Source organism: Lissotriton helveticus, chromosome 11, assembly GCF_964261635.1.
Source record: "Lissotriton helveticus chromosome 11, aLisHel1.1, whole genome shotgun sequence".
Lineage (NCBI taxonomy): Eukaryota > Metazoa > Chordata > Amphibia > Caudata > Salamandridae > Lissotriton > Lissotriton helveticus.
Genome location: NC_136072.1, coordinates 686681442 through 686708085, shown reverse-complemented (window position 1 = coordinate 686708085; position 26644 = coordinate 686681442). Strand labels below are relative to the sequence as shown.

At 44.2% G+C, this 26644-nt stretch overlaps 1 protein-coding gene across 1 annotated transcript in view; it reads right to left on the bottom strand.

The window, feature by feature from the left end:
- TACR1 (tachykinin receptor 1) overlaps positions 1 to 26644 on the bottom strand; it is a 1985090-nt gene that overhangs the window by 250204 nt on the left and 1708242 nt on the right. The window contains exon 3 of the mRNA XM_078666547.1: positions 26465 to 26615. Within this exon, the coding sequence (XP_078522673.1) occupies positions 26465 to 26615 (151 nt within the window). The remainder of the gene's footprint in view (positions 1 to 26464; positions 26616 to 26644) is intronic.

Below are 26644 nucleotides of genomic sequence, written 5' to 3'. Positions count from 1 at the left end.
GTAGTGGCCGCTTATAAAACGATTGGCCGCACAAGTAGAGGTCTGAAATATTTTCCAGTGAAGGATAAAAAACAACCTCAGGGACAATCTGCAGTGACAGATGCCCAGCCCAAGTCCAAGAAATCGAATTGGCCTAAAAAACAGACACAGGGGAAGCAGACAATGCAGACTCAGGGTACTTTTCCTGCAATACAAGCTCCTGCGCCACCCGAAAAAGTTTATGATTTGCGCGACCGCGCGATGATTAAATCACCTGATCGTTTTCAGGGTTCTGATCAACGCTCTCCTCGTTCCTTTCAGGACACATCGGCCCCGAAGACCGGTGGAGGAGGAGGGGGTGGACGTGGACGTGGTGGCCAACAAGGACGTGGTCAGTCCCGCCAGACGGACGGCGCAGTGAAGCAGGAGGATTCTACGCCTAGGCGTCCGCAGTTTGCGAAAAAGAAAGTCGCAGCCTTAACAGCGCATCGATATGCCACAGATAGTGAGAACGCGGCTTCGGAATCTGACGTGGGCTCTGACCTTGCTGGACAGCGCGGCGGAGATAACCATAGTCAGAGAGGCGCTGCGTCCACTACTGAGGGTGACAGCGACTGATGTCTACGTTGTGATAGAAACAGCGGATACGAGACTTGCTCCCCCTGAAAGACTATATGAAATTGTCCTGTTAATTGAAGGTGACATACAGCGTACCGTTAAAGGTGTATTTTGGGAGAATCTGTCTTCTACATATGATATTTTACTTTCGGAGGCTGACTGGCCCCCACCTTTTGTGCTCGCGGCGCCGCGAGGGGAGGAGGTGATCCTACCCAGTTTCGCGAACACTGTCTCGAAAGAGCATGCGCAGCATTTTGCAGAAGAGTGGGCTCGGGCTCTCGCGCCGGCTCTGTACCGTAACCAATGTGGTTGGGATAGATTGTCGCCTTGCCACGAAATACCGTTGCGGTCTCAGCCGCAGCCTCAACCTCAATATCCCATTCGGCGTGAAGCAAAATCTTCCGTCGCGGAAATCCTTGAACAATTGGAATATCAGGGAGTTATTGAAACGTGTGTGTCACCGATGAATAATCCCCTTTTTACTGTGAACAAACCTGACGGATCATATCGTTTGGTTTTGGATTACCGGCATTTAAACTCGCATTGCCGTAACTGTGCTGTACAGAATACCCACGGCTCTGCCCTAGTGGATAGTCTCGTGCGTAAGCGTTTCAAGACAACGCTTGACATATCCAATGGTTTTTATGCCCACAGATTAGACAGCTTTAGCTCCCAATGGACCAGTTTTACGAGCGCTGGAGTCCAAAAGCAATTCCGGCGTCTTCCAATGGGCTACAAGAATAGTCCTGGTATATTTACCGCTCGAATTGTCTCTATTCTGGAGGCACTCGACCCTGATGCTTTTTCGTATGTGGATGACATATATCTCACAGACGACGATATTTGGGAGCATCTGTGTCGTGTAAATTCTGTTGTTTGCAACTTCGCAGACATGGGTTACAAATTTAACTTTGCAAAATCGCACATTGCTGAACACACAGTGTTGTTTTTGGGCTATGAGCTCAACAATGAAGGTAGAGGTTTGGCTCCTCACTTCTTAGAGAAGTGCGCACAATTGCGCGCTCCAACAACACTGAAAAAATTACAATCTTTACTGGGCTTTTTGAATTTCGGCAGAACTTACATTCCGGAATATGCCCAGCGTATCAAGCCTTTGTATGCTTTGATACAACCAACTTTCTCGAAATCATGCTGGCTGCCTGAGCATTCAGCCATTTTGCAATCCTTGCAGGCTGATCTGCTCGCTTCTAAATATTTACTGACTCGTGATAACCACACCAACCTGGTAATAAGAATAATTCCTGGGACGGTGGGTTTCACGAACCTCACTTTTAATGAAGGTGACACGGTACCTATTGCTTACAAGTCACACTTGTACACTTCGGCTGAGATGCGGTTTCCCACAGTGGAAAAGGTTTTAACTGCTGTACAGATGGCAATTCTAAAAGAACGAGCACTGTCTCAGGGGAAACGCATGCTAGTGGTAACACCCTGTCCTCACTTGGAGGCAGTCACGAAAGCCAGTGTACCGAATTCAAAGGCTTTGCACCCTCGGTGGATTCAGTGGGCAGCGTCATTGTCATCCACGGATGTCATGTTTATTTTTGACGCTTCCTTACGGTCGCAGGAGTACTTGCAGTATGAATTCGTTCATCCTGCTCCTCTGGCGATGCGACCTTTGGAGGACTTCCATTGCATCATTTACACTGATGGGTCGGCGCAGGTTGCGCATGGCTCTAAACATGCCTACGTTTCCGCATGCGCCATTGTGGTCGGTGCTATGTTGAATGATGAGTTCATTTCCAGGGAGGTACACACGTTGCCCCTGGGCGATTGCACCGCACAATTGGCAGAGCTTCGTGCTCTCTTACTAGCTTTGGAGTACGCAGATCCAAGTGTTACTACTCTAATTGTAAGTGATTCTTACTACTGTGTCCAGTCTTACAATGAAAACTTGTTCTTTTGGATTCAAAATGATTTTCATGATTCCAAGGGTAGCACAATAAAACATAAAATGATATGGGTTCGAGTGGCAGAGCTTAAGGCTATGTTGCCACTCATTTATGTGATTCATACTCTCGGTCATCAGCGCGTTGGAGTTCACGCTGTTGGCAACTCGCTTGCTGATGAAGCGGCGAAATCAGCAGTATCTACATACTTAGTTGCAGCAGTTACTAGGTCTAAAACCAAGATTGATAGCGACATCTTGGCAGCGATTGCTGCCTCTGAGAAGGGAATTAAACATCCTGCGGGATTCCCTTCGAAGTATAAATACCACTTAAGTCCCGAAAAGGTTCCTTTTGTGACAATTCCTGATGTTGGGGAACGGCTGATTCCCAACTCGGATCGCAGAGCAGACTTGATTACAGCGGCTCATGAAGGTGTGGCGTCTGCGCATGCGGGCGTCTCGGCCACTGTAACTCAATTACAATTACGTTTCTGGTGGCGGGGACTGTACAAACAGACGCGTGATTATGTCCTTCTTTGTGACATATGCCAGCAGATTAAACCTTCAACTGCTACGCGTCCGCCTCAGACTCAGTTGTACATTTCTAATAAACCGCTAGGCTGTGTTTATTTAGATCACTGCGGTCCATTTTCATCTGATACTGCGTATAAATACATCTTAGTAGCAGTTGACTCATGCACACGCTTTGTGTGGGTATGGCCACATCGCAGCGCTGATTCACGGACTGTCATTAGAGATTTGCGTATCTTTATAGGGATTTTTGCCTGTGGTACCTTCCATTCGGATCAGGGTCCGGCTTTCGCCTCAAAGGCGTATAAGGATGCCATGACTTCGATGGGGGTCCAAGTCAAGTTTTCGTCACCCTACAGACCTGAGGGTAATAGTGTAGTTGAACGAATGAACCGTGATTTAAAGCAATCTTTGACAGCCCGAGTTATAGGCACTGGCAGAAACTGGCTGGCTCACCTCTATGGCGTGCAGCGTGCTCTTAATAATCTCCCTAGAAGGTCTCTGGGTGGGCGGACCCCATACGAAATGCTCTTTGGCATCAAGATGTACGTCCCTGACCTTGACGGTCTAGACTCAGTGGTTCGCGCCACTTCCTTTGACGCAGTTGAACATTGCAATGTTTTACAGAATCTACAAAAGACCAGAGACACTCTTGCAAAGGAACATTTGCCCTCCACATCGGATGATGCGTTGCAGATCCCGGTAGTTGGCTGGCTACCCCAAGTTGGAGAACTGGTTCGGGAGAAGATCGACAACAAGAAAGAGTTTGGTCCCTCCTATCGAGCTCCAGTCCGAGTGCTTGGAGTGAAGGGCACAAGAACAGTCATTTTACCACCACTTCCAGGTCGTAAGGAAAACAGGTTTATTTCTATTGACAATGTCAAGATACACAGAGTGGCCGATTCTTCTTAGCATGACACCGGCTGTTTCCTGTCCTTCCATTGTGAGAAATTCAATTATGCCCACTGCTTCTAATAATGAACCTGAGGTGGCCATCGAATTACCTGCTGTTTCCAGTCCATTATTAACTAATTTGCCCGGAACAAACATGGATGAGACAGACTATACATACCCCACTGATTTGTCCATGCCTGACCTGCAAACTCGTTTAGCCACGGAATCCAGATTTTCATTTGACTCTGCTTCCCTTGTCTCGAAAAAACCCTCTCAAATTGCAGTATATGCTAGCCTGTTTAAAAAACATTTTTTGATACCTCCTTGGATATACATTTGGCTGGTCCTTTTTTCGGTTTACCTTTTTATGTCAATTGGTTTTGTGTTTTATTTTTTTCGGATTATGAATGGACACTATGTCGAGGAGAGAACTTGCATTACTCATTTAAATGGAACATTGGCCCCACTTTCCTCTTCACATTCTACACACAGATTAAAAAGAGACTTGACTTTAGTTAACATCACAGCATGGCCTGTTCTGGATGGAATCGCGTGGGATGCAGTTCGTTTTCAGATTCATGGTCCAACGGAAGTCGTTAATGTTCCTAATGTACTAAGAGTTAATATGGGGGATGTGGTGAAACAAAACATTCGTTCTGATGATTGGGATGTTAATGCTGTGGAAAGTTTGTTTTCTGATTTGAAATATTATGCTGCTTTTGATGCTGAGGATTTATATTTAGAATCTGCTAATTATGGTGAATTGTTCTGTTACCAACATTATGGCAATCGTTTCTTACACAAAACATCTTCCCGAAGGGAGGCTGTTAATTTTACTCAGTGGGAACATTGCCCAGCTCCTACGCAAGGGAGTTCAGAAACGTTTCTTAAAAAGTATACTTATTTCACTGACTTTAACCAGTCCAATCCCGAGTCCTTTTATTTTAAATTTCACAAACAGCCACTGTCCAAGGTTAGACTTACCGATACAAAATTGTTGTACTCGAAGGCCTTCCTAGATCAATTAGTTACTGGGGGCTATGAGTTATGGAAGGAAACAATAGACCTTAAATCAGTTTGGGGTTCAAGGGCCTGGCAGGTACGAGGCACTGAGGCTTTGCACCGTGCATGTCTCATCCCGAATCATATGTTGTTTTTAAATGAAACCATTTCCCAGACCACATGCTTTGGATTGGCTACATCTAAAAGGTTGAACACCCCGTCTTTCCCGGAGTTGGAGGAATATGAGGATTGGAGTAATTTTACTCAATTGTCCATTAAAGATATACAGGCTCTGCTTCTTAATTCCTCCTTTAACATTTCCAGTATGAATCCCAAGGGTTGGCTGCTTTGGCACCGTAGTGCTGATTCTTGCCAAAAAAGGTTTTTAAATATAACTGACGGTTTTAAGACTGTTAGATCTGATCCCCGGTTTGATTTGAGTCATACTGTCACCTCTTACTCTGTGGGCAAGTTGTGTCAAGCTTGGCTGAAACATTCAACTTTACCTGCGGTTAAGTATCACCTTTCCAAACTGAATGCAGACGTGGATTTGAATGATTTCATTAAGGGCCCAGCTAGTGGCAGGTCGAAACGGTGGTTATATGGGGTTTACAATGAAATTTGGAAACTCTCACAGATTGAGGCTGCTTCACGCCTTAGGGCTATTGATCAGGCGAATCTTGAGAAAGTGCTTGCAGTTGTTGACAATAGCATTAACGTGCTTTCCTCTAGAATTTACACATTAGATAATATTGTGTCGTCTGTTGTTGATATTGTGCATGATGAAGTATCTGTATTATACCATGGTCAAAATCAATTACGTTCAATCATGCAGTTTGCATGGACACTTCAGACTCTGAAAATGGGTAAAGTTCCCTGGGGATACATGAACGTTTCTTCTTTATTTGCACCGTTTAATTTGACAGACAAACAACGCTTGCTTTCAATGCGTGATGCTTCCTTTTCTATGCTACATATTGAAAGGTTGGAATCTTTACCTTTTTCTGTGGCAGAAGCCACTGCTGCTACGTGGCTTATCCACGGTTTAATAACGCTGCCTTTTGCTTTATATAAGTTTTCAAATTGTATGAAATATGTTCCAATAGGTCGTTTTGAACCCTTAGGTAGCGGTTTTCTTCATGAGGTCTGGTCACTCCCATACACATACAGATGTTTCAAGGATGAACAAGAAGTTTATCTAACAGGGGATGAGTGTACTGAGACGCCAGATCATTCTTTAATGTGTAGACACATACAGTTACACGGTTCATGTAACAAGGACAGACCGAATATGGCTTGCGTTTTACAGGGCACGCCAGTTCCTGCTATCATCCCCACGTTTAAATTGTTAGAGAATGGTAGTTATTTAATGCTCAATAATGAAAACTGTTGTGGTTTAATTAAAGGTATAGCTTTCATAGTAACAGTTAGTGAGCGAGTTATTTGCTGCAGAAATGTTCTTTATCCTCCCACACGTGAACATAGGGAGTCTTCCATTTGGCCACAGATACCGACCTTGGGAGCAGAATTCAGCGGCATGGCTAGAATAAGAGCTCTATTGTCCCAGAAAGAGGTGGCCTTGAGCTCGGCCCGTGAAACTTTCGTGCTTCACATTGCTAACACCCGTACGGAGGTTCAGGCTCTTTTAAATACTGATTTGCCTTTGCATTTCGGAGCCATGGTCCGTTCTATCTTTAACGCATCCTCCACATCGGGCCTAGCACATTTTTTTAAAGTTGTTAGCGGTGGTCTCGTGACTTCCTTTGAGAAGATTTTTGGAGTCATCCCTGCCTTCTTCCATTCTATTTTTTCATCCTTATTTGGAGGGTTCCCGTTTTTACTTGCATTAGCGGCTGGCGCATTGGTGGTTTTCTGCCTTTTTAAATATGGATGCCCTTCCTGTGCAAGACCACGCTCAGCTGCTACTGACGCGGTTTCGCAACCGCATGCTTGATTATTATGGCACACTGCCGTTGGCGACTCTAAGCACGGCGTTTGGATTATCTTTTCGGTTCTCCTATTTCACCTGTGTCCAGCCTGTATTTCGCTGCCTGACCTGTGATTTCCTTTGGGCCATTGATTTGTGTCTCTGCGGACCAATATCTTCTGACGTCGATTTTGATCAACTGATGAGTCCTATCATTGCTCACGAGTTGGTTTGTTCTGACGAAAGGATTATGGCCTTGGCGGTGGCACATGGACTAATGGGTCCCTGGGATGTGTTGTCGGCAGCGCGAAATTTCTTGGAACGAAGTTTTCTTGAAAACCCACCGAGCTGTCCTCTGATGGTTATAGAGGATCCGGTGCTGGAAGATCACGTATGTTCCTTTCATCTTTTAAATTGGATGGCTGAACTGTTTTCGGATGAGGACAGTGACTTCCTCCTGGAGGCTGTTGCAGCTTACTTTTCATATACAGTCTTATCATAGACACTGCCTCAAATTGACATGCTGATTGATAGCATTTCCTTGATTTTATTGACTTTTGGTCAAGACATTTTATTTTTGCTTGCCTATTGGCTTGAGCCACATTATACTTGTGGGCTATTTTTTTAGCATTAGTTTTTATAATTGAATTTTTATTCATGCTCGTTTATAAATGGATTCTGCTCTCATGTGATGGCACTTCTGTTATCTTATTTAGTCCGTTCTCGGATCATGGGGGGGTGTTGTATAGCTCCTATATATCCTTATATCGTGTTAAGTTAGCATAGGTACATTTGAGATTTAAACGCCATTTTTCCTTTCTTGCAACTTCTGCACACGACCCTTAATTGTTGACTTAGCTTTCAACCTAGTGGTTTGCCGTGGTGTATGTGAGAATAATATGTTATTGCTCTGATATCAGTTTTGTTTAATAAACCATGTCTGCACGGAGAGTGCTGAAGTTTCAGGAGCAACACGATATGGAATTGTTATGAGGTCTGATCTCCACGCCTTCATAGTCATAACACAAGTGCAGCCTTTGCCAACTTGGGCTTGAGGCGGGATTGATATTGCTTTGCACGAGAATTGTTAACACACTTGATGCGGTGCACATGCAGAGAGAGCTGGTGTATGCTGATGTGATTCCTTCATGCTAGGACACTAAGGTATGGGCCCGCCCTAAAACAACCCAAAGAGACCTTCTTAGCTAATAATATAATATATGTGTTAGGGAGGGTGAGATATAAGTGTTGTTAACTCTTATTCATTACAGCATGTTAACATGCTGTCACCATTCGCTTTTTATGTCTTAGTAACTATGCTGATAATTTTGATACTGATAATAAGTATACTTGTATTATCTAAGATACTGCGCCTGAGAAGACGGCATTAGTAAATAAACATTTCAAATGCACATGTGTCTTCTTTACTCCATGTTCTGGTTTGTAATGATAATATAACGAAAGAGTGTTCATGAGTCCCACGTACCCTGAGGTACTGTAAGTTCATGTTCTGGTTTGTCTAAACATTGGGTGTTTGATATGTCCAATGAGACACTGTAGCTAGCTCGGTAAGGGGTGAGTTGGTTGCTAAGGTAAGTTTTGGGACACCCTAATTTGCCGAGGTTCCACTCCTCTGTGCACAGTTCTGTGTGAGTACAGAAACCCTGCAACACCCTGAAATTCCTACACATTGCTGTACACATATTTATTAGACCGATTTATTTAAAGATACAATAGTATCTCCAAACAAACTGATGTATTTAATGTGGGCTGTCTGTCCCAGGCTGCAATGTCCATAGGGCTAAAATGGCTTTAGCCCCCCCTCCCCCCCCGACCTGTGTTTCACCAAGGGCTGCAGCAGCTTGAGATACTGCCGCTTCGGCTGGGCAGTGTCTGGAGTCTTATTTCCGCCGCACCCGAGTTTTTCACAGGTCTTTAAAAGACCATTTACATATTTACATGTCCTTTTGAAACTGGTTAACAAGGCTTTGTTTTTTTTCACTGGTTCCAGTACCCCCTGGTTCCCCTATTTGCATATTTCTTACATTTGTATTTTGCTTTTACTGCCAAAGTGGGAGAATGCATTTCATGAAAAGGCATATTGCCAGTAGGGATGCCAACTTTCCAAAAGAAAAATAATAGAATTTTTTTGTTTAGAGTCTGCAAAGGACTCGCCTTGATACTAAATAGGAAGGTAAATAAAATCATATGTATTCATTTGTAACTGACTTTACTGTGTTTGTTGTCTTTATTCATTCGTCATGGATCATGAATGCAGCCCTAGAACACATTTATAAGTGATTTATGTTTATATTTGCTTTTTCAAGTATGCACAGATAAGTGATAAAAATACAAGCTTTATGTGATTTTTCTTATTTTTGTAGCAGATGGGACCTCAAAATACTGAGCTGGGAACTCTAATCACAAGACTGAAAGTTTGTTGCAGGATCAGCACATTATTTATTTCCTCTACCCTCCATCCCTGATTGATGCCATAATAGCAATAGTTTAACTTATATCAGAAACCCTACACCAGTGGTAAATAACATACTAAATTACTCCAAGTGTCTTGGAATACATCCTGAATTCAGACAACTCACTCCTCATACTTGCCGCTCACCCTTCGCTTTCATGCTCACCCTGCACTCGCAGCTATCATACTGCACTCACACTGCTCATATCAATCACTCACGCCATTCACCCTCTTCTTACCCTGCACTCACACAAGCACACCGCTCACCCTGCAAGCACATGACACTCCATTCACTTGTCACTTTCACCACTTACTCTACCCTCACAGAGATTACACTGTTCACCATGCAAGCATGATGTTACCCTGCACTCACACTGTTCATCCTCCTCTTACCCTGCAATTACACAAGCACACCTCTCACCCTAAACTCACAGCAACCAGACTGCCCTAATGCCACTCACTACAAATTCACTCCGTTCTCCCCCACTTACTCTGCGCTCATATGAGCACACCGCTCACCCTGCACTCACAGTGATCATACTGTACTCACACCACTCACCATGCTCCCACGCTGTTTACCCTCTACTCATCCTGAAGTCACACGAGCCACACTACTCAACCTGCACTCATATGACACTTAATTCACCTGTCATTTACTGCTTGTACTGTAATCTCACTAAAACAAAGACATCATTAGCCATGCATTCATTCAATCCATTCTGAAAATTTACCCACATCCAAACTCATATGCCACATCACTCACCCTGCAGTCACGCCTCTCATCCTATTCTAACACTGTTGAATTGATCACCAAGCACTCATAGAGGTACTCCTGTCACTCAAATGTCATGAGAGTCGAAAACCAAGACTGCCTGGATGTGATTCTAGCATGTGTCACTTTCATCTACCACAGGCTCTCCGTGTGCTTTTATCTCACTCTTGCAGGTTATTTTTCATCTTTTCTTTCTTTCTCTCTTGGTCACAATGTTGCCAACTTTCTCCTTCTCCTGTTTCACTTCGGAGTTGTTCCCTCTTTTGTACTGTAACAAAGTTTGATGAGGCAAAATATGTGTGGGACCCTGAAAATGAGTGCCAGTGGGCTCCACCTGCACCTGCTGTTTCAAATTGAGCACTGCTACTTAGCCTAATATTTTGATACCTGTACATAAGGGCGGCCTTACCTATAAATATTTTACATATCACTGGGTAAACTAAAACTGTACCTTCTGCGTATAAGGGGTCAAGAGCATTTTTCTGGACTTGCAATGAGTTGAAGCCTAGGAACAGTACCAAATCGACAAAAATACATTATGTATACTATCAGGTTTGTCCAATATGTTTAGACTGCACAATTTGTCACTTCTTTTTCCTCATATATTGGCTATGAGGTAAGCTCCAATCCCATTTCTGAAAATACTTGTCCTACCTCACTATTGGGAGCAGTGCTGGCTTTAGGGTGGTACGATCTGTGCAGATGCCCCTGGCACTGATTTTGTTGGGGGGAGCACTATGTCTAAAAATAACTTTTTGTTCAAAAGCACATGAACTTCCCTGTGCATCCAGCAGTTTTCAGGCAACAAAAAATACTTTAGATAACTCTAATGAGTAATGTTCCTATTGATGAGAGGTCAGAATGTTGTCTAGGGGAAGTTTAGACTTGTTTTAAAGTAGCACAGAGGGTTAATGTGCCAGCTGCAAAGAATGTGTACCATGCAGATCACAGAACTGAGTGTGAGTGAACTATGAGTAGCACTAAAAAAAAATTAATGTTTTTCAGTGAGAGGTTATAGAGAGATTAGGTGCACAGTTGGAGAGCGGTAGTGAAGGGATTCCTTGAAACAGAGGTCGGGGGCACCAAAAAAGACTGTTGCACTGGGTGTCACCAGCACTAGATCCAGCCCTGGCTGGGAATGTTAGCCCCCTCGAAGTTTGGATCTAATTGCACCCCTGGTCTGTCCCTGGCTGCCTGCTCCACTTTGCTCTGAGGCAGGAGACGGAAGCCGGCAGTAAATCAACTTTCTGAACTGTGAGGCACAACGCAGGGCTTACTATTCCAAAGCCCTTCAATGCCATTGTAGTCTAACGCAGTATCCACTTTAGCCAGTGACAAATTCAGCATCATGACTTGAGGTGCTGCAGACTCCATCCCTGCGTGAGAGCAGTCATCCATCATTCACAGGCATAGATCCTCCCCTTTCCCATTCGTCACACATAGGAGTGGATGCAAGCATGTGTGTTTTGGTGTCTTGTTCTCGGTAAATGGTAAGTGTTAGAATGCTAATATGCTGTTATGCCTAATGTGCTGAGACCCCTTACCACGTGAACCTCCCCCACTGTGACACCCCTGGCTCCGTCTTTACATCAATGTGCCCATTAGATGTGAAGCTGCTGTATTTGTTTCCCCGCGAAATTGATCCAAAAGATGAGCAGGCCAGGGTTCTTATTTCCTTGTGAAGTTGATCCAAATATCTGAGTCAAGCGCAAAGCGAGAGATATGTGCTTTCAGTAGACAGTTATCCGCTGCATGACATTAAAACTATTCCTATCTTCATGCCTTTAACAACTTTAATGCCAAAAACATGGATTGTTTATGAACAATGTGTGTTAAAAATGTTGTTCCTCTCTTAAATCACATATTATTTAATGTTGCCTTCCTCAAGAGTTAGCTATGTAATCATGTTGTGCTTCTGTATTTTTTATCGTGCATACTTTGAGCAGTGCCAGGTGTTTATTAGAGGCTTTGATTGAGAGCTCTGATGATGACACTGAAGCCAAAGTAAAATGTCTGTCAGTGGATTGGCCTCTGCAGAGCACACAGAACAATGGTCATGGATTTCAGTTGCAATTGAAAATCTGTGGAAAGGTGTGTGCAGGGGTGCACAGATGGCAAAATATGTGCAAGGCAAAAGCAAAAGGAAATAAATTGCTTTAATGTGAGTGTTGGACTTGGCCCTTTTTTGCAGGGTCATCCCTTAACTTTTTGCCTTCCTCCTGTATTTTGTCTGACCTGTTTTTGTTGGTTTTATGCTTCTGGGTACCCCTGTGGTAGACCCAAGGGTAGGGTGCATTGTACGTATAAGGTAGGACATGCCTTGGTGTGTGGCATATCCTAATAGTGAATTACAGCCATTTTCGTTTTTCACTATTGCAAGGCTACCTGTTGTCCATAGGCCAGAATGGACAGTTAGATTATTTCATTTTAAATTCCTAACTGACTCAGGGAAGATGGTGGTAATTCAAGTTTAGTATGCCTGAACTCAGAATGATAAAATACATCTTTCAGTGAAGTTGATTTCAACATTCTGCGTTTGAAAATACCACTTTTAGAAAGTAGGTATTTTCTTGTCAAACTATCCAAGCCTGACTCTGCTAGGTTGTGTATTCCTTGTCTGGAGTTTGAGTGACTGGGCTGGGGGATTCCAGGAGACAGGGTGAGTCAGCACAGGGCTGAAAAGAGCTATCTGCATGTAGATGAGTGGGAAGAGTTGCACCTGGGACCTAATTAGGGCTGTGCCTGCCTTCCACAATGTCGGCTCCACCTCCTGTGGCGCGTCTGATGTCTCTGCCCTGCACTGTGAAAGGAGAGAAGGAGTCATGTCCACAGAGTGCTCCAGGGCTGTGCCTTCTCGCCACAATGCTGGCTTCCTCTCTTAAATCACATATTATTTAATGTGGCCTTCCTCAAGAGTTAGCTATGTAATCATGTTGTGCTTCTGTATTTTTTATCGTGCATACTTTGAGCAGTGCCATGTGTTTATTAGAGGCTTTGGTTGAGAGCTCGGATGATGACACTGAAGCCAAAGTAAAATGTCTGTCAGTGGATTGGCCTCTGCAGAGCACACAGAACAATGGTCATGTATTTCAGTTGCAATTACAAATCTGTGGAAAGGTGTGTGCAGGGGTGCACAGATGGCAAAATATGTGCAAGGCAAAAGCAAAAGGAAATACATTGCTTTAATGTGAGTGTTGGACTTGGCCCTTTTAGCAGGGTCATCCCTTAACTTTTTGCCTTCCTCCTGTATTTTGTCTGACCTGTTTTTGTTGGTTTTATGCCTCTGGGTACCCCTATGGTAGGCCCAAGGGGAGGGTGCATTGTACGTATAAGGTAGGACATGCCTTGGTGTGTGTGGCATGTCCTAATAGTGAATTACAGCCATTTTCATTTTTCACTATTGCAAGGCTACCTGTTGTCCATAGGCCAGAATGGTCAGTTAGATTATTACATTTTATAATCCTAACTGACTCAGGGAACATGGTGGAAATTCGAGTTTAGTATGCCTGAACTCAGAATGATAAAATACATCTTTTAGTGAAGTTGATTTTAACATTCTGCGTTTGAAAATACCACTTTTAAAAAGTAGGTATTTTCTCATCAACCTATCAAAGCCTGACACTGCTAGGTTGTGTATTCCTTGTCTGGAGTTTGAGTGACTGGGCTGGGGGATTCCAGGAGACAGGGTGAGTCAGCACAGGGCTGAATAGAGCTATCTGCATGTAGATGAGTGGGAAGAGTGGCACCTGGGTATACACCTGTTACAACGCATTTTTTACTCCGCACTACCATTACAACGCGACTTTTACTCCGCATACCGTTACAACGCATTGCGCTGGGGGGCGCTGTAGGATAGGGAATAAGTTTAATTTTCTATCCAACACCTTCCCTAGTGTCCACGGGGACTGGTGTTGGAATAGAAAATTATACTTACCACTATCCAGCGCCCCAAGGCGCTATGCGTTGTAACGGTATGCGGAGTAAAAGTCGCGTTGTAATGGTATGCGGAGTAATAGTATGCGTTATAACGTCATACATCCGGCACCTGGGACCTGAATAGGGCTGTGCCTGCCTTCCACAATGTCGGCTCCACCTCCTGTGGTGCGTCTGATGTCTCTGCCCTGCACTGTGAAAGGAGAGAAGGAGTCATGTCCACGGAGTGCTCCAGGGCTGTGCCTTCTCGCCACAATGCTGGCTCCACCTCCTGTGGGGCGTCTGATGTTTCTGCCCTGCACTGTGAAAGGAAAGAAGGAGTCATGTAAACAGAGTGCTCCAGAACTGGTTTGGACTAGGCAAAGGCCCCTCTGCCCTCAGAGGACAAAGGATTTTGGGATATAAGTATTGGGACCCTGATCTCAAGAATTTAGATCACTTTTGGACTACAAGAAACCTTTGCTGAGGAGAGGAACCTGAAGAAACTGAGGAGAGACTATCCCTAAGCTGAAGTGCTGCTTGGGGGATTGGTCTGCAGTGGTTACCTGGATCTTCAAGGACTTGAGAAAAGAGCTTGCCTCCTGCTGAAGTCTCAGGGACAACAAACTTCAACCCCCAGCTCCCCAGAGTTCTTTGGAAGTGCCTGCTGCTGTTTTGGGCCTTCTGAGGGACTGCGTGTCACAAGAAGCTGGAAGCGCGACTCAAGAGGGAGAAGCTTGTTGCCGTCGCAGCCGCTGCCGTCGCATCGTGGATGTCGCCGCTGTAGCTGATGCATTGCACCGCATCTCAAGAAACGTCCCGCAACCCTGAAGAAGCATGTCGCCATCGCAGTCGCTGCTTCGCATTGTGGATGTTGCCGCTGTAGGTGACGCATTGCACTGCATCAAGAGAAGCGTCTCGCACGGAGGAAGAAATGTGTCGCCGTCGCATCTCCAAGTAAGGATGTCGCCGCTGTAGCTGTTGCATTGCCTCGCATCACAAGAAGCACATTGCATCCATGGAGAAGCGTGCCGCTGTCGGAACTGTTGTTGTCGCATCACTGAACAAGGGTGTCGCCACTGCAGTTGTCGCATCGAGCGGAAGTGTCTTGCATCGTCGGAGAAGAGTGTCGCCGCAAAAGCCGCTGTCATCGCATCACTGAACAAGGGTGTCGCCGCTGCAGCTGACACATCGAGCTGAGACTTCTCGCAACATCAGAGAAGCGTGCCGCATCAGGAAGAACTTGACGTCTTTATTTCTTTGCACCGGATCTTTGACGCTTTTCCATCGTTGCAACATTTTCGTTGCCCTTGGTGTTGCATCTTGAGGTACATTGACTCAAAGTGTCGCATTTTAAGAACTAAAGAGAACTAAGCTAATTCTACCATTTTAAGTACAGTATTGTGGATTTTTGTCATTTGTGGTCTTGTGATAAGTCTATATAAAGAGTACTTATTTTTTATATAAAACCAGTGTGGTGTCCATTTGTAGTGTTGTCACTTGATTACTGTATGTGTTCACAAATGCTTTAAACATTGCCTCTGAGATAAGACTGTCTGCTCGTGCCAAGCTATCAAGGGGGTGAGCAGGGGTTCTTTTAGGAGTGTACCCCCTTACCCTGACTAGATGCAAGGGTCCCTGTTTGTCACAAGTACCTACCTGTGCCAACTAGAGACCCCAAAATCTAACAGTGAGTCACTGCAGTGCATGTTTGGAAGTGGTGAAGTGAGCGAGATGCGAGCAAGTGCATTCGGGGAAGAGTGAATAGAGTGTGCTGAAGAGGAAAGAGAGGTGGTTGAAGATGTGCACATGCACTACATGTGCATAGAAAAAGGGCATACTTATTTGTCATAAAACACATATAACTGAGGGTCATAACTCCTTCGACCGGTCTCTATACTATTGAAATTTCAGAACTGAAACTTTTCAAGGTTAATTATTTATAACAAATTCTTGTTGTTACTTTTTCATCTTTAATAGCTAACTACCATTGACAAAGCTAATTGTACTGACACGTTTTAGGTGTAGGTCATTTGTTGTGTTATATATATCTGGGTGCAATCACCATTTTGGTCACAGTGCGCTCTATAAATAACCCTTACAATTACAATTACAATTACATCTCAGAGTAAAACCAAATTACTGGTCTGGTAGCACAGAATGGGAATCACATAAATGTATTTTGCATGTTCCGTCTTAGAAAGCCCCACACATTTTTCATCCCACTTAAAGAATGTCTTATTTTTCTTTATAACTGATTGCAGTCAGCAGTTTCGGGTCCCTTCCCTCCCAAAGCCTGGCTAGAGCATTTTCTTCCAAAGCTGATGCCACATGCAATGCAAGCCACTAGGCAAGCCCACACTTTAAAAGACTGAAGTTGTTGCTTTGTAAAATGTGCACATTACACTAACTGTTGAACATGTTAATGCACTAATATATAGGGCAGTTTTTAATGTGTTAAAAGTCCACATTTGTAAAGCGCACAATCACCCGTAAGGGTCTCTAGGCGCTGGGGGGCCGTCGGGAAGATTAAGCGAGCAATTGCCAAGAGTCACATGGTGCTGGGCTGACCTGCCGCCGGAGCTGGGGATCGAACCGTGGTCCCCAGATTCCAGCGTCAGTCGCCCTGGCCGCGATGCCACACCTCTTCAAGTCTATACATTCCACCTGCTTTATAAGCCTTGCTCTATCATTAAATAATTTGCTTTAAAATGCACCATTGGCCAATATTTTTTTCATTTTTTTTCTCTGGAGGAGGACCTAGCCTAGACCCTACATTTGTCCATTAAGCATGCTTGCGTCGCTCACTACATAAAAGTCATACCAAACTTTTACACCCCACTTTCAAATGTCACCAGCCACCATTGGTGAAATCCCTGAACCTTCCACACAACCTGTGACTTTACTTTACAAACTTTGCAACCTTTATAAAAATAAATGCAGACAAATGGTTTGCAAAAGTGGTCTTGTGGAGAAGAATCCAGCAGACTATAATTTAGCAGTGGGAATTTTCAACAAATTAAGTCATAAGTCTACAGACATTTTCTATGTTTTGCAGAAGTGAAAATGAAAACGAAATTCAAAATATTGCAACTTTTGTAAATTTGTGAAATTATTAAATTGCACAAGTTTTGTTGGATGTAGAAAGCTTCTCCCAATCCAATGTTTCTTGCACTGCATTTAACAAGGTGTTCCTTGATTGAAGGCTTATTTTTTCCATTTATATTATGAGGATTAAATATTTGATTTTGCCAGCCTCCTCCACACACCCAAGGATGTGGATTGAGAATATATCTACCAACTGTTTTCACGTCCTCCACAAAGCTCCCTGCGAAGATACGCTGTTCTTCAAATACCCTACTAATCTCTATTAATGACAAGGTGTTTTCACTGAACGCAGTCTATTCGGTATTCACAATGTTTTATCAAACTCAAGAGTGTGTAGCTTTAAAGAACTCTTTCTTTCAAGATTGTGCGAGCCTACTGCTAACCATTCTGAGACTTCTCATTTCAAGCTCTTTATTTTTTGGTTCTGGATTAGCTGAGGACTTTTGATTTTAACTAAAATTATGTTTATAATATACGTACGTATATGGATTTTCAGCCAGCCTTCTTCAGCCATTGGTCTGTTAATGTGTCATTCACATCTTTCTTCCACTCACTACAGCATTGGACAGTGGATCAGTCTACTTTGGCCAATGGCTAACTTCAGTCTGAGTGAAAGGAGTCTGCCCTTGCACAAGGATCACTAATAAAAACAAAGTAGTTCCCTTCAGAGTGAGGGACTACTATTGTGATGTGTGTTTCTTGAGGTCAGACAAATATTTTTAAAGTTTTGCAAAAACCCATGGTGACACAAAACACTGCTGACGTTAGTGTGATCGTGGACCCTCCCACCCTCTTTCATTGCGGACTCACCGGTTTGACGACTGGCGGCTTTTTGCCTCTCTCGGACGAGAAAGGAAAAATGCAGCATTAAGGACTGCTATGGCACCGGCTTTGACAGTACTGCTTTGCTGAGTTTCTTTTTTTTGTTTGTTTTAGATATCTTGGCTGGCTCAGGGTTTTGTCTCACCAATTGACTTTCAAGCAGTCGCTTTGCCCAGCGTCTATGGAGGTGGAAAAAGGAGGAGGAACCGGTTTAAAGCACCCTGCTGACGATGTCTCCTTTGCCTAAGTCCAGCTGGTTTTGTCTTGGATTCTTGCCGGCCTGTCAGGCTATTTCGTCGCTGGAGCTGGAGTGGATTTTGGAGGCATCAATGGATGTTGGCTTGTGTCCTTCACTGGAAACCCATCTTAAAACGAATGCACCGGGGATGCTGCTAATCTTCCTGCCACATCTGCTATCTCGCTGCCAGGAGGGGAAACGCCGATAACTCGCGCATGCTGCTGCCCTTACCGCCAAAACCTTCATCATTGCCATCATTGCAGATTGAGGGGACTACATTACCCAGAAGCCCCAGTGGTGCCGGTTCATCGTGTCACTGCCTAGCACCAGGAGACGCTCATAATCGCGGGAGGCCCCACGCAGCGCGGGACGCTGCTAGTCTTCCTGCCACATCTGCTATCTCGCTGTCAGGAGGGGAAACGGCAATAACTCGCACTGCTGCCGCCCTTACCGCCCAACCCGTCATCATTGCCATCATTGCGGATTGAGGACACTACATTACCCAGAAGCCCCTATGGCGCCGGTTCATCGCGTCACTGCCTAGCGCCAGGAGGTGCTCATAATCACGGGAGGCCCAACGCAGCGCGGGACGCTGCTAATCTTCCTGCCACATCTGCTATCTCGCTGCCAGGAGGGGAAACGCCGATAACTCGCGGCTGCTGCCGCCCTTACTGCCACAACCGTCATCATTGCCATCATTGCCGATTGAGGGGACTACATTACCCAGAAGCCCATGTGGCGCCAGTTCATCGCGTCACTGCCTAGCACCAGGAGGCGCTCATAATCGAGGGAGGCCCCACGCAGCGCGGGACACTGCTAATCTTCCTGCCACATCTGCAATCTCGCTGCCAGGAGGGGAAACGCCGATAACTCGTGCCTGCTGCCACCCTTACCGCCAAAACCGTCGTCATTGCCATCATTGCGGACTGAGGGGACTACATTACCCAGAAGCCCCTGTGGTGCCGGTTCATCGCGTCACTGCCTAGCTCCAGGAGGCGCTCATAATCGGGAGGCCCCACGCAGCACAGGACGCGCGCGGGCGTGCCCGGGCCAAGAGCGGGCCCGTCCGCGCCCGTCAGCAGCAGGCAGAGGCTGGGCTGGGACACCCCCTAACTTTGTCATCTGGATTTAAAGTAAGCGGAACTATCTCTTATGACTTTGGACTAAGGGGACATTGTTATTACTTCTTCTCAATCACGAGGAGGAGGTTCCATTTGGTGGTTTGTTGCCGGCTAATAAGTTCTGTATATTGAAGTGACTGTGAAAAGTTAGGCAATGAGTAAGATCCCACGCAAGGGGGGCAATGGGGCAGGAGTTGCGGGCACTTTGGATGCTTTTCTATCTAGGGCTGAGTCCGTGCTAATGCACAAGATCCAGCTCACGGAGCGGAGGCTCTCTTTAGAACCAACAAATCCATCCTCACTACATGCTCTTTTGTCTGACCGCAATTCAGTTGTACTTATGAGCCCCAGAGTATCACAAAATATTGCACCCAATTCACAGCAGGGTACCCCTGAACCTTTAACATTAGTCAACTCTCCCAGCTCAACCTTACCTCCCTCTCCGCTACATACTCTCACTAGGCAACAGAAGTCTATGCAAGCCCCTAAAGGGAAAGATCAGTCAAAGAAGAGAAAAGCGCGTAGTGCCCCCAAAACGAGTTACCAGCTATCCAAGCGGCTAAGAATCGGAATGTAGTACCTGAGCAGGGAGGGCCTGCGATGTTGTCCATGGCCTCAGATAGTCTTATGGGGGGGTGCAAATAGTTCCAGACCACCTGTGGTAGTGCAGGGCCCTAATTGTTCCCATATGACATCGGATTTAATAAAACAACTTGAAGAAAGGTTCTCAGCATTGATTAATCCTGTTATGATAAACCTTGACGCAATTGCTCAAAGGTTAAGTACACTAGAGAAGCATCTATTTAAAGATCCAATTGTTATCCCGGGTACTAAAAAAGCAACTGAGCCAAATGATAGTGAACCACGATTACCACCTAGCTCCCAGAGCAGTGGACTGGCAAGTCTTCAACTAATACCAATGGTGATGTCACAGAACCACCTAACACCGCCCGAACATAATGGTAGCGTAGGACCACAGGGCCCCACAGGTAGAATTAAGGGCTGTGGAAATGTGCTGCCAATGAGAGCCTCTTTACATCTCCCACCTGAGGTGACCCCATTCACGGTCATCCTAGCCAATGTACCGAAACTTTCACACCATGAAGAGGAGCACTGGTCCTCTCTTAAGAACAAGGCACTCCACTACCTGAACCATAGAACGGGGCTAGGAAACTATCTCTTTCGGGAATTTATGATGGTTAGAAAGGTACCCTGGGTTGGGCGCTCTCAAAAAGGTTCAGGCGGTGACTGCGTTGTGCTTAGTTTCAGATCACCAACCCTGGTCTGGGCTATACTGGATCAGACAGTGTACTCTAGACCAAATAATGAGGGTATTAACGTCCTTCCGTTGGGTTTTTTCTACCAACCCGATATATACAAACGTCAAATAAGTGATAGGTGAACAAGCAATCTGCCAAGAGATTCAAACAGGGCAATACTGGTGTCTAATTGTTTTGATGCGCTGAGCACATTAGACGCCAATGATTGACTGCCCCCCATAACGGACTTTAAGACCCCTGGAGCAGGCATGTCACTAGGGCATGGTGCTGTCGAATTTATAAGTCCCACCAATAGAGATGAAGTTATTGCTTTACCGCCCCCTGGCCTACATGAGTGCAATAGTGACTTTGTTGAAAATAGGGTAGACCATACAGGGATAAGTAGCCCCTACCATACGCCAAGGCAAGCTGTTGGCCCAGCATTATGTCCAGTGACCTTCAATGCTGTCCTCAGAGACAGTGAGTCCCTGCTGCGTGGCCATCTTAGTTCTGGCCATATGGTACAATCTTTGGTTTCTTGGAATATTGCAGGGCTAAAGAACAAACTAGCGTCCCAAGACTGGTTAACATTTAAAGACAAACATGACATCCTATTATTCCAGAAACGTGGCAAATGGAACCTTAGTATAGATTAGGATACTTAAATTTTAATAATCAAGCTACCCCGAGTCAGAGGGGCAGATCAATGGGGGGTCTAACCATTTGGGTTAGACAGGACGACAGCTACCAAGTCAGCCAGCTGGATTCTAAGAGTAGCGATATTCTAATCATCAAAATTCAAAGCCCCAAATGTAGAGATCTCTACATTTTAAAAATGTATGCAAGGGGGAAGCCTGGGGGTAAAGCCTCAGAGACTATTTCTATGCTATACTCGTTATCTTGTACAATGGCAAGGGGATTATGCTTGTAGCAGGAGATTTTAATTGCTGCTTCGAACCACTAGATAATAGTGATATTGAACTTATATTGGAGGAAGATCTTGTTTGGAATATTCCGCAACTGACCATACCTCCTATGAAGAAGTGGTCAGAAGCTGCATTACAGCTTAAAGTTTTATGCCTGGAACAAGGGCTCAGGGCGGTAAATGGAAGAACCAAGTCAGATAAGCAGGGTGATTCCACTTTTAATAATGGGAGATGTAGCAGCTGCACATCCTTTTTAATTTAGAGTATTGCTTCTCTATTAAGGATATGGTTGTATTAAACCATGTGGAAAGCGACCATAATCCACTTATATTATCTGCTGAGTTGTATGGTAGTAAATTGTCAGAATCTAGTCCTAACACAATTGATATTTATCCTTCAAATGACACTAGGAGGGTAAAATGGACAGACTGTCTTCTCAAAGAGTACCATATACCAGAAATGAGCGAGCTTGCAGTAGAGGCCACACTAGAGCTCCAGAATTATGTTACTGAGCAGGACATGATTTTAAAAGTTATTCCAATACATACTAATCTTTTTAATAAGCTTAGGACTTTTTTTATTACGGAGGTTCAAAAATCGAAGAGTAGGCCTAAACCCAGGGTGGAAACTTGGTATGGTAAAACTTGTAGGGATGTCTACAAAACTTTGGCTCTAGCAATAAGATCGAAAGTTAGGGACCGGATTCAAAATGCAAGGGTGATGTACAAGAAAGCGCAACACGAAGCAAAGCGGTCTTGGGATGAACAGTACTGGTCGGAGCTGTATAATGCCAGTAGAGCTAGGAACATGGGTGTATTTTGGGATTTGGTGAAAAGGGGGAAGGGGCGCCCTAGGGACCACCCACAAAACTATGTTTCCCCCAATTTGTGGGTCTCGCACTTTATGATCCAGTTTGCCTGTCCGTCTTTTGATAAGGTGTTGTGCTCTGATACCCCAAACATTCCCTTAGATATTTCTCCATTACACCTCAGCCTAAATGAGGTAGATAGAATACACGACTCTGTCCCAAAGGGTAGAGCGCCCGGGTTGGACAGTGTTCCTGCTGATTTGTTTATACATGTGAGGGGAGTGTGGGCACCATATATCCAGTCCCTCACAAATGCTATTGCAAAAGGTTCCCCCATACCAGACACCTGGAAGGGGACCAAGATAATCCCAATTTACAAGATGGGGGATCGCTCGGATCCAGCCAATTACAGGCCAATAAGTCTGATAGACTGCATTCAGAAGGTGATAGCTAGGCTCGTGTTGTCTAGGATCCAAGCCTGGATTGAGGAGGAAGACATCCTGTCATCTCTCCAGGCCGGGTTCCGTACCCACACGAGCACTATAGATCAGTCTTTTAGATTTGTTTTAATTTACTGACGGATGGTAATCCTTTGAGGTGGCACTCTTTTTGCGGTATTCGTCGATCGTAAGTCGGCTTTCGATTTGGTACCACGTTCTAAGATGTGGAGTGTCTTTGTAGAACAAGGTATGCCACTGGATATACTCGCTTTTTAAATTAAACTCCATGACGCTTATTGTGCGCAAGTCCAGTGGGGACAGCAAGGCAAAGTTACAGACAGGCTCCCGATTCGTAGAGGGGTACGGCAAGGGTGTGTCCTGTCCCCAACACTGTTTTCATTGTATATTAACAGTGTTATTGGGTACTTTAAGAACCACCCTACCGATGCCCCCAAATTGAATGGAATATCGATCCCCCTGCTAATGTTTGCAGACGGCACACTGTTAATATCTAAAACGCAGCAAGGTCTACAGAAGGCTATTGTGCACTTTGAAGTGTTCTGCAAAGATTATGGCCTTACTATTAATGTGACCAAGACAAAGTTTATGGTTATGCATAAGTATAAGCTTGTGAGAGGGAGGGTTGCTATGAATGGCGAATCACTAGAACAGACAACTCTTCTCTTACCTTGGAATCACATTGGGTTCTAAGTTAGAATGGAAACCACATATCAATCAGTTGGCTACTAAACACGCTCAGTTAGCAGGTGCTTTCATAAGGGAACTGTGTCTCTCAGCTACCAAACCTATTGCCCCAGCGATGAAAATCTATAGCACTAAAATAAGTGCATCCATACTCTATGGGGCAGAATTATGGGGGTTTATTAATATGACACAACTGACGAGCTCCCAAAATAAGTTTGTGAGGGGATTAGCCGGTCTACCTCCATCCATGCCACTATTGCCCCTCTACTATGACCTGGGCTGCCAACGACTAGAGGATGTGGCATGTGTTAGACCTGTGGCCTATTGGAGGAGGCTCTGGGTTACACCGGAACTCTCCCAGTATGCCCAGGCCCTCCTCGAGGTTCGAGACGCAGATACAGCCAACAGAATTCAATGGTTGAGAGAGGTTAAGGCTGCTTACACCGCTATGCGTCTGGGTTAATTGTGGGAGAACCCTACTGTCAATCCCTTCCCACCTCGAAAAGCTTTTAGGGAGCTATATTTGTCAATGGTCTCAATGAAAAACTTTACAACTTGTATTGGCCCATCACTTTCAAGGAATTTCCTTGAGCTTAAACATGAATCTGTCTATGAGGCTTATTGGGATATTATCACACTTCCCGAAGACCGGAAACAGTACCACCAATCTAGGGTGAGTACCCTTCCTGTTAATTCCTTCACCGGCAAATGGCAAGTTAAGAACAATACATTCTGCCTGTTTTGTTCCCCTCAGCAGGAAAGTATAGCCCACATTCTGTTCATCTGCCCAGTGTACAAACATCACCGGCACAAGTGGCTGAAGCCCATATGTTTGCTGAAGGGCATTACCACTGGGGCAGAGGGTTTAAGGATTTTCCAAACTGATAGTTCAGAATGTATTGTAATTGCTGTTGCAAAATTTTTACACTGGATGTGGGCAATTCGGAGGAGAAAGCTACGCCAGAATTGAAATGGTTTTGTTTAAATTCTGTGAATAATTAATTCTGTGATGCTAATCGATTTCTGACCTCGGACCTTTTTAAACTTAATTTATTGTATAGGTTTTTATATCTTATTTTTAAGATAGTTTATTACTTGCCGTATGGAGTAACTTGTGGAATCATTTCCTTGGTAGCAATGTCTTGTCTCTGATGAACCGTTTATGACTTTTTAATATGTACAGTCTTTTTAATGCATTGTCTTTTATTATATGTTTATTAAAATAAAGACTACTTTGAATTTGAATTTGATCAAGTACACTCACAATCCAGAGGTAAGGCTGCCTTCAAATATTATACAACAGTGGAATGATTTCAACTATAATCGCGTGAGCATGAGAAAATGTTGTTTTAAATATGCGAAAATAGTAACATGAGAATGTCTAAAGAATGAAACAAATAGAAAATGTGCCTTTTCTTAAAGGTGCAATATAACATGTAGCCCGATTGTTTTGTAGTAAGCATCCATTTCTATCGTAACTATACTGTCAAGCTAGACTAGGCCTCATTTATTTATTTATACTCTGCATTGCCTTTATTTAAAAATTCATCAACAAATAAATGTTTTTAGCAAGATGATGAATGGTGCAGTATTAAGTAAATAATTCACGTTTAATTTCTTTAGACCTGCCATCTCTGTAGAAAGTGCTGACTTAAAAAACGTTCTTTCTTTCGTAGGCTAGATTTTCTCATTATATTTGGTTAGATTATGGCTGCCACACGATGGGTACCAATAGTGTATTAAAACACTAGTGTATGCAGAAAAATGTGAAGCTTATGACTTAATTCCATAGAAGTTACAACTAGAATGCTTCTGCTTTACACTAGTTTATTGTCATGCAGTGGAGTTTAAATAAGTAATAGTGTGAACTGCTGGGTTATCGTGGGAACTCAGAGTGAAACTAACAAATATGGATATTTGCAACTAAGTAAACTGTAATGCTTTGCCAACTTATCACACTTACCATGTGAATGAAGAAAGATGCAGCAGGGCATCGGACGATCCTTTTTCATTGGACTGAGATGACCTAATACCAACGGGGATGGGTACATGCTTTTAATATATGTGTTCCTAGTTAGGATAGTTGAGAGATATAGTAGAGAGACCATTTCCGCCACCTTTTCCTCACAGCATGCTCTGAGAGCTCTATGCTGCCCAGATTGGTCTAGGCTATTTGTTCTGTGACTGACACTTATCTTGGCTTTCTGCCTTTTTCGCTGTGAGCTACTGCTGATGGTGATTTCTAAATTATTTTAGGATAGAGCTACTGCTATGACTAACTTCTGAATCAAGAGAGGAGACTCTGCCTATGCTTGTTTTGTTTTGGACCATGAATTCTAGGAACAGTACATTTATGGGCCTCCCTGAGGATAGGTGATGGTGATTCTGCAAACATCAAGGTTTGATTCAACAAGTATGAAAAGTTGACCATACACTTACTTCAACTGCTACTTTAGGGAATGGTGAGATTGTAAATCATATTTTGGGTTGTGCGTTAGGAGAGGGGTGTCCTGTACCCTGCAGCCGCAAAACATTGATATTATAACTTCACTTAACAGCAATTAAACTTATGAGTGCTACATGACTTCCACCTACAACAGTGGATGCGGCATTTCTGTTAGGTTAATGTGACAGCGAGTAAATATCTTGAGAAATGAACTCTTACTGTGGCGCCATCTGTACAACCTGGGCACGGAGTTTGTTTTTTAATGGGAAGTCGGCATAGTTCTTTTTTGGAGAGTAGTGGCATGCAGGTTGTTATGCCAGTCAGGCATCCCAGAAGCTGCTGAGTTTGTAATGAAAATGAATTGTGAATTAAAATCTGCAGATGGCGTAATGTATCAAAGAATTTAGATAAATACCACTTGTCAAGATATTAAGGGTCGGTCCCTGCGGAGCGTTATTTACAGACACACATAAGCAGATTCCCTTTCGAACAGACCGAATGAAGTATTTTTGGGCGTTTTACTTTGTTTTACAAACCAAGAAAAGTGCGACGATAGAAAATACATATTGATTACCTTGCGTTTGGCCGTGACTTGCTCGTGGTAGCGATCGGAGGAGTCGCCAGGAATTTCGCTGGCCCACAGGGTGATTCCAACAACAGTGTACGCGCAGCCAATTACCAGGAGCGGCAGGATGTAAATGAGGACGGTCACGGAGATGTGGTACCTGCGAAAGGTCAGTTAATTAAAGCCAGT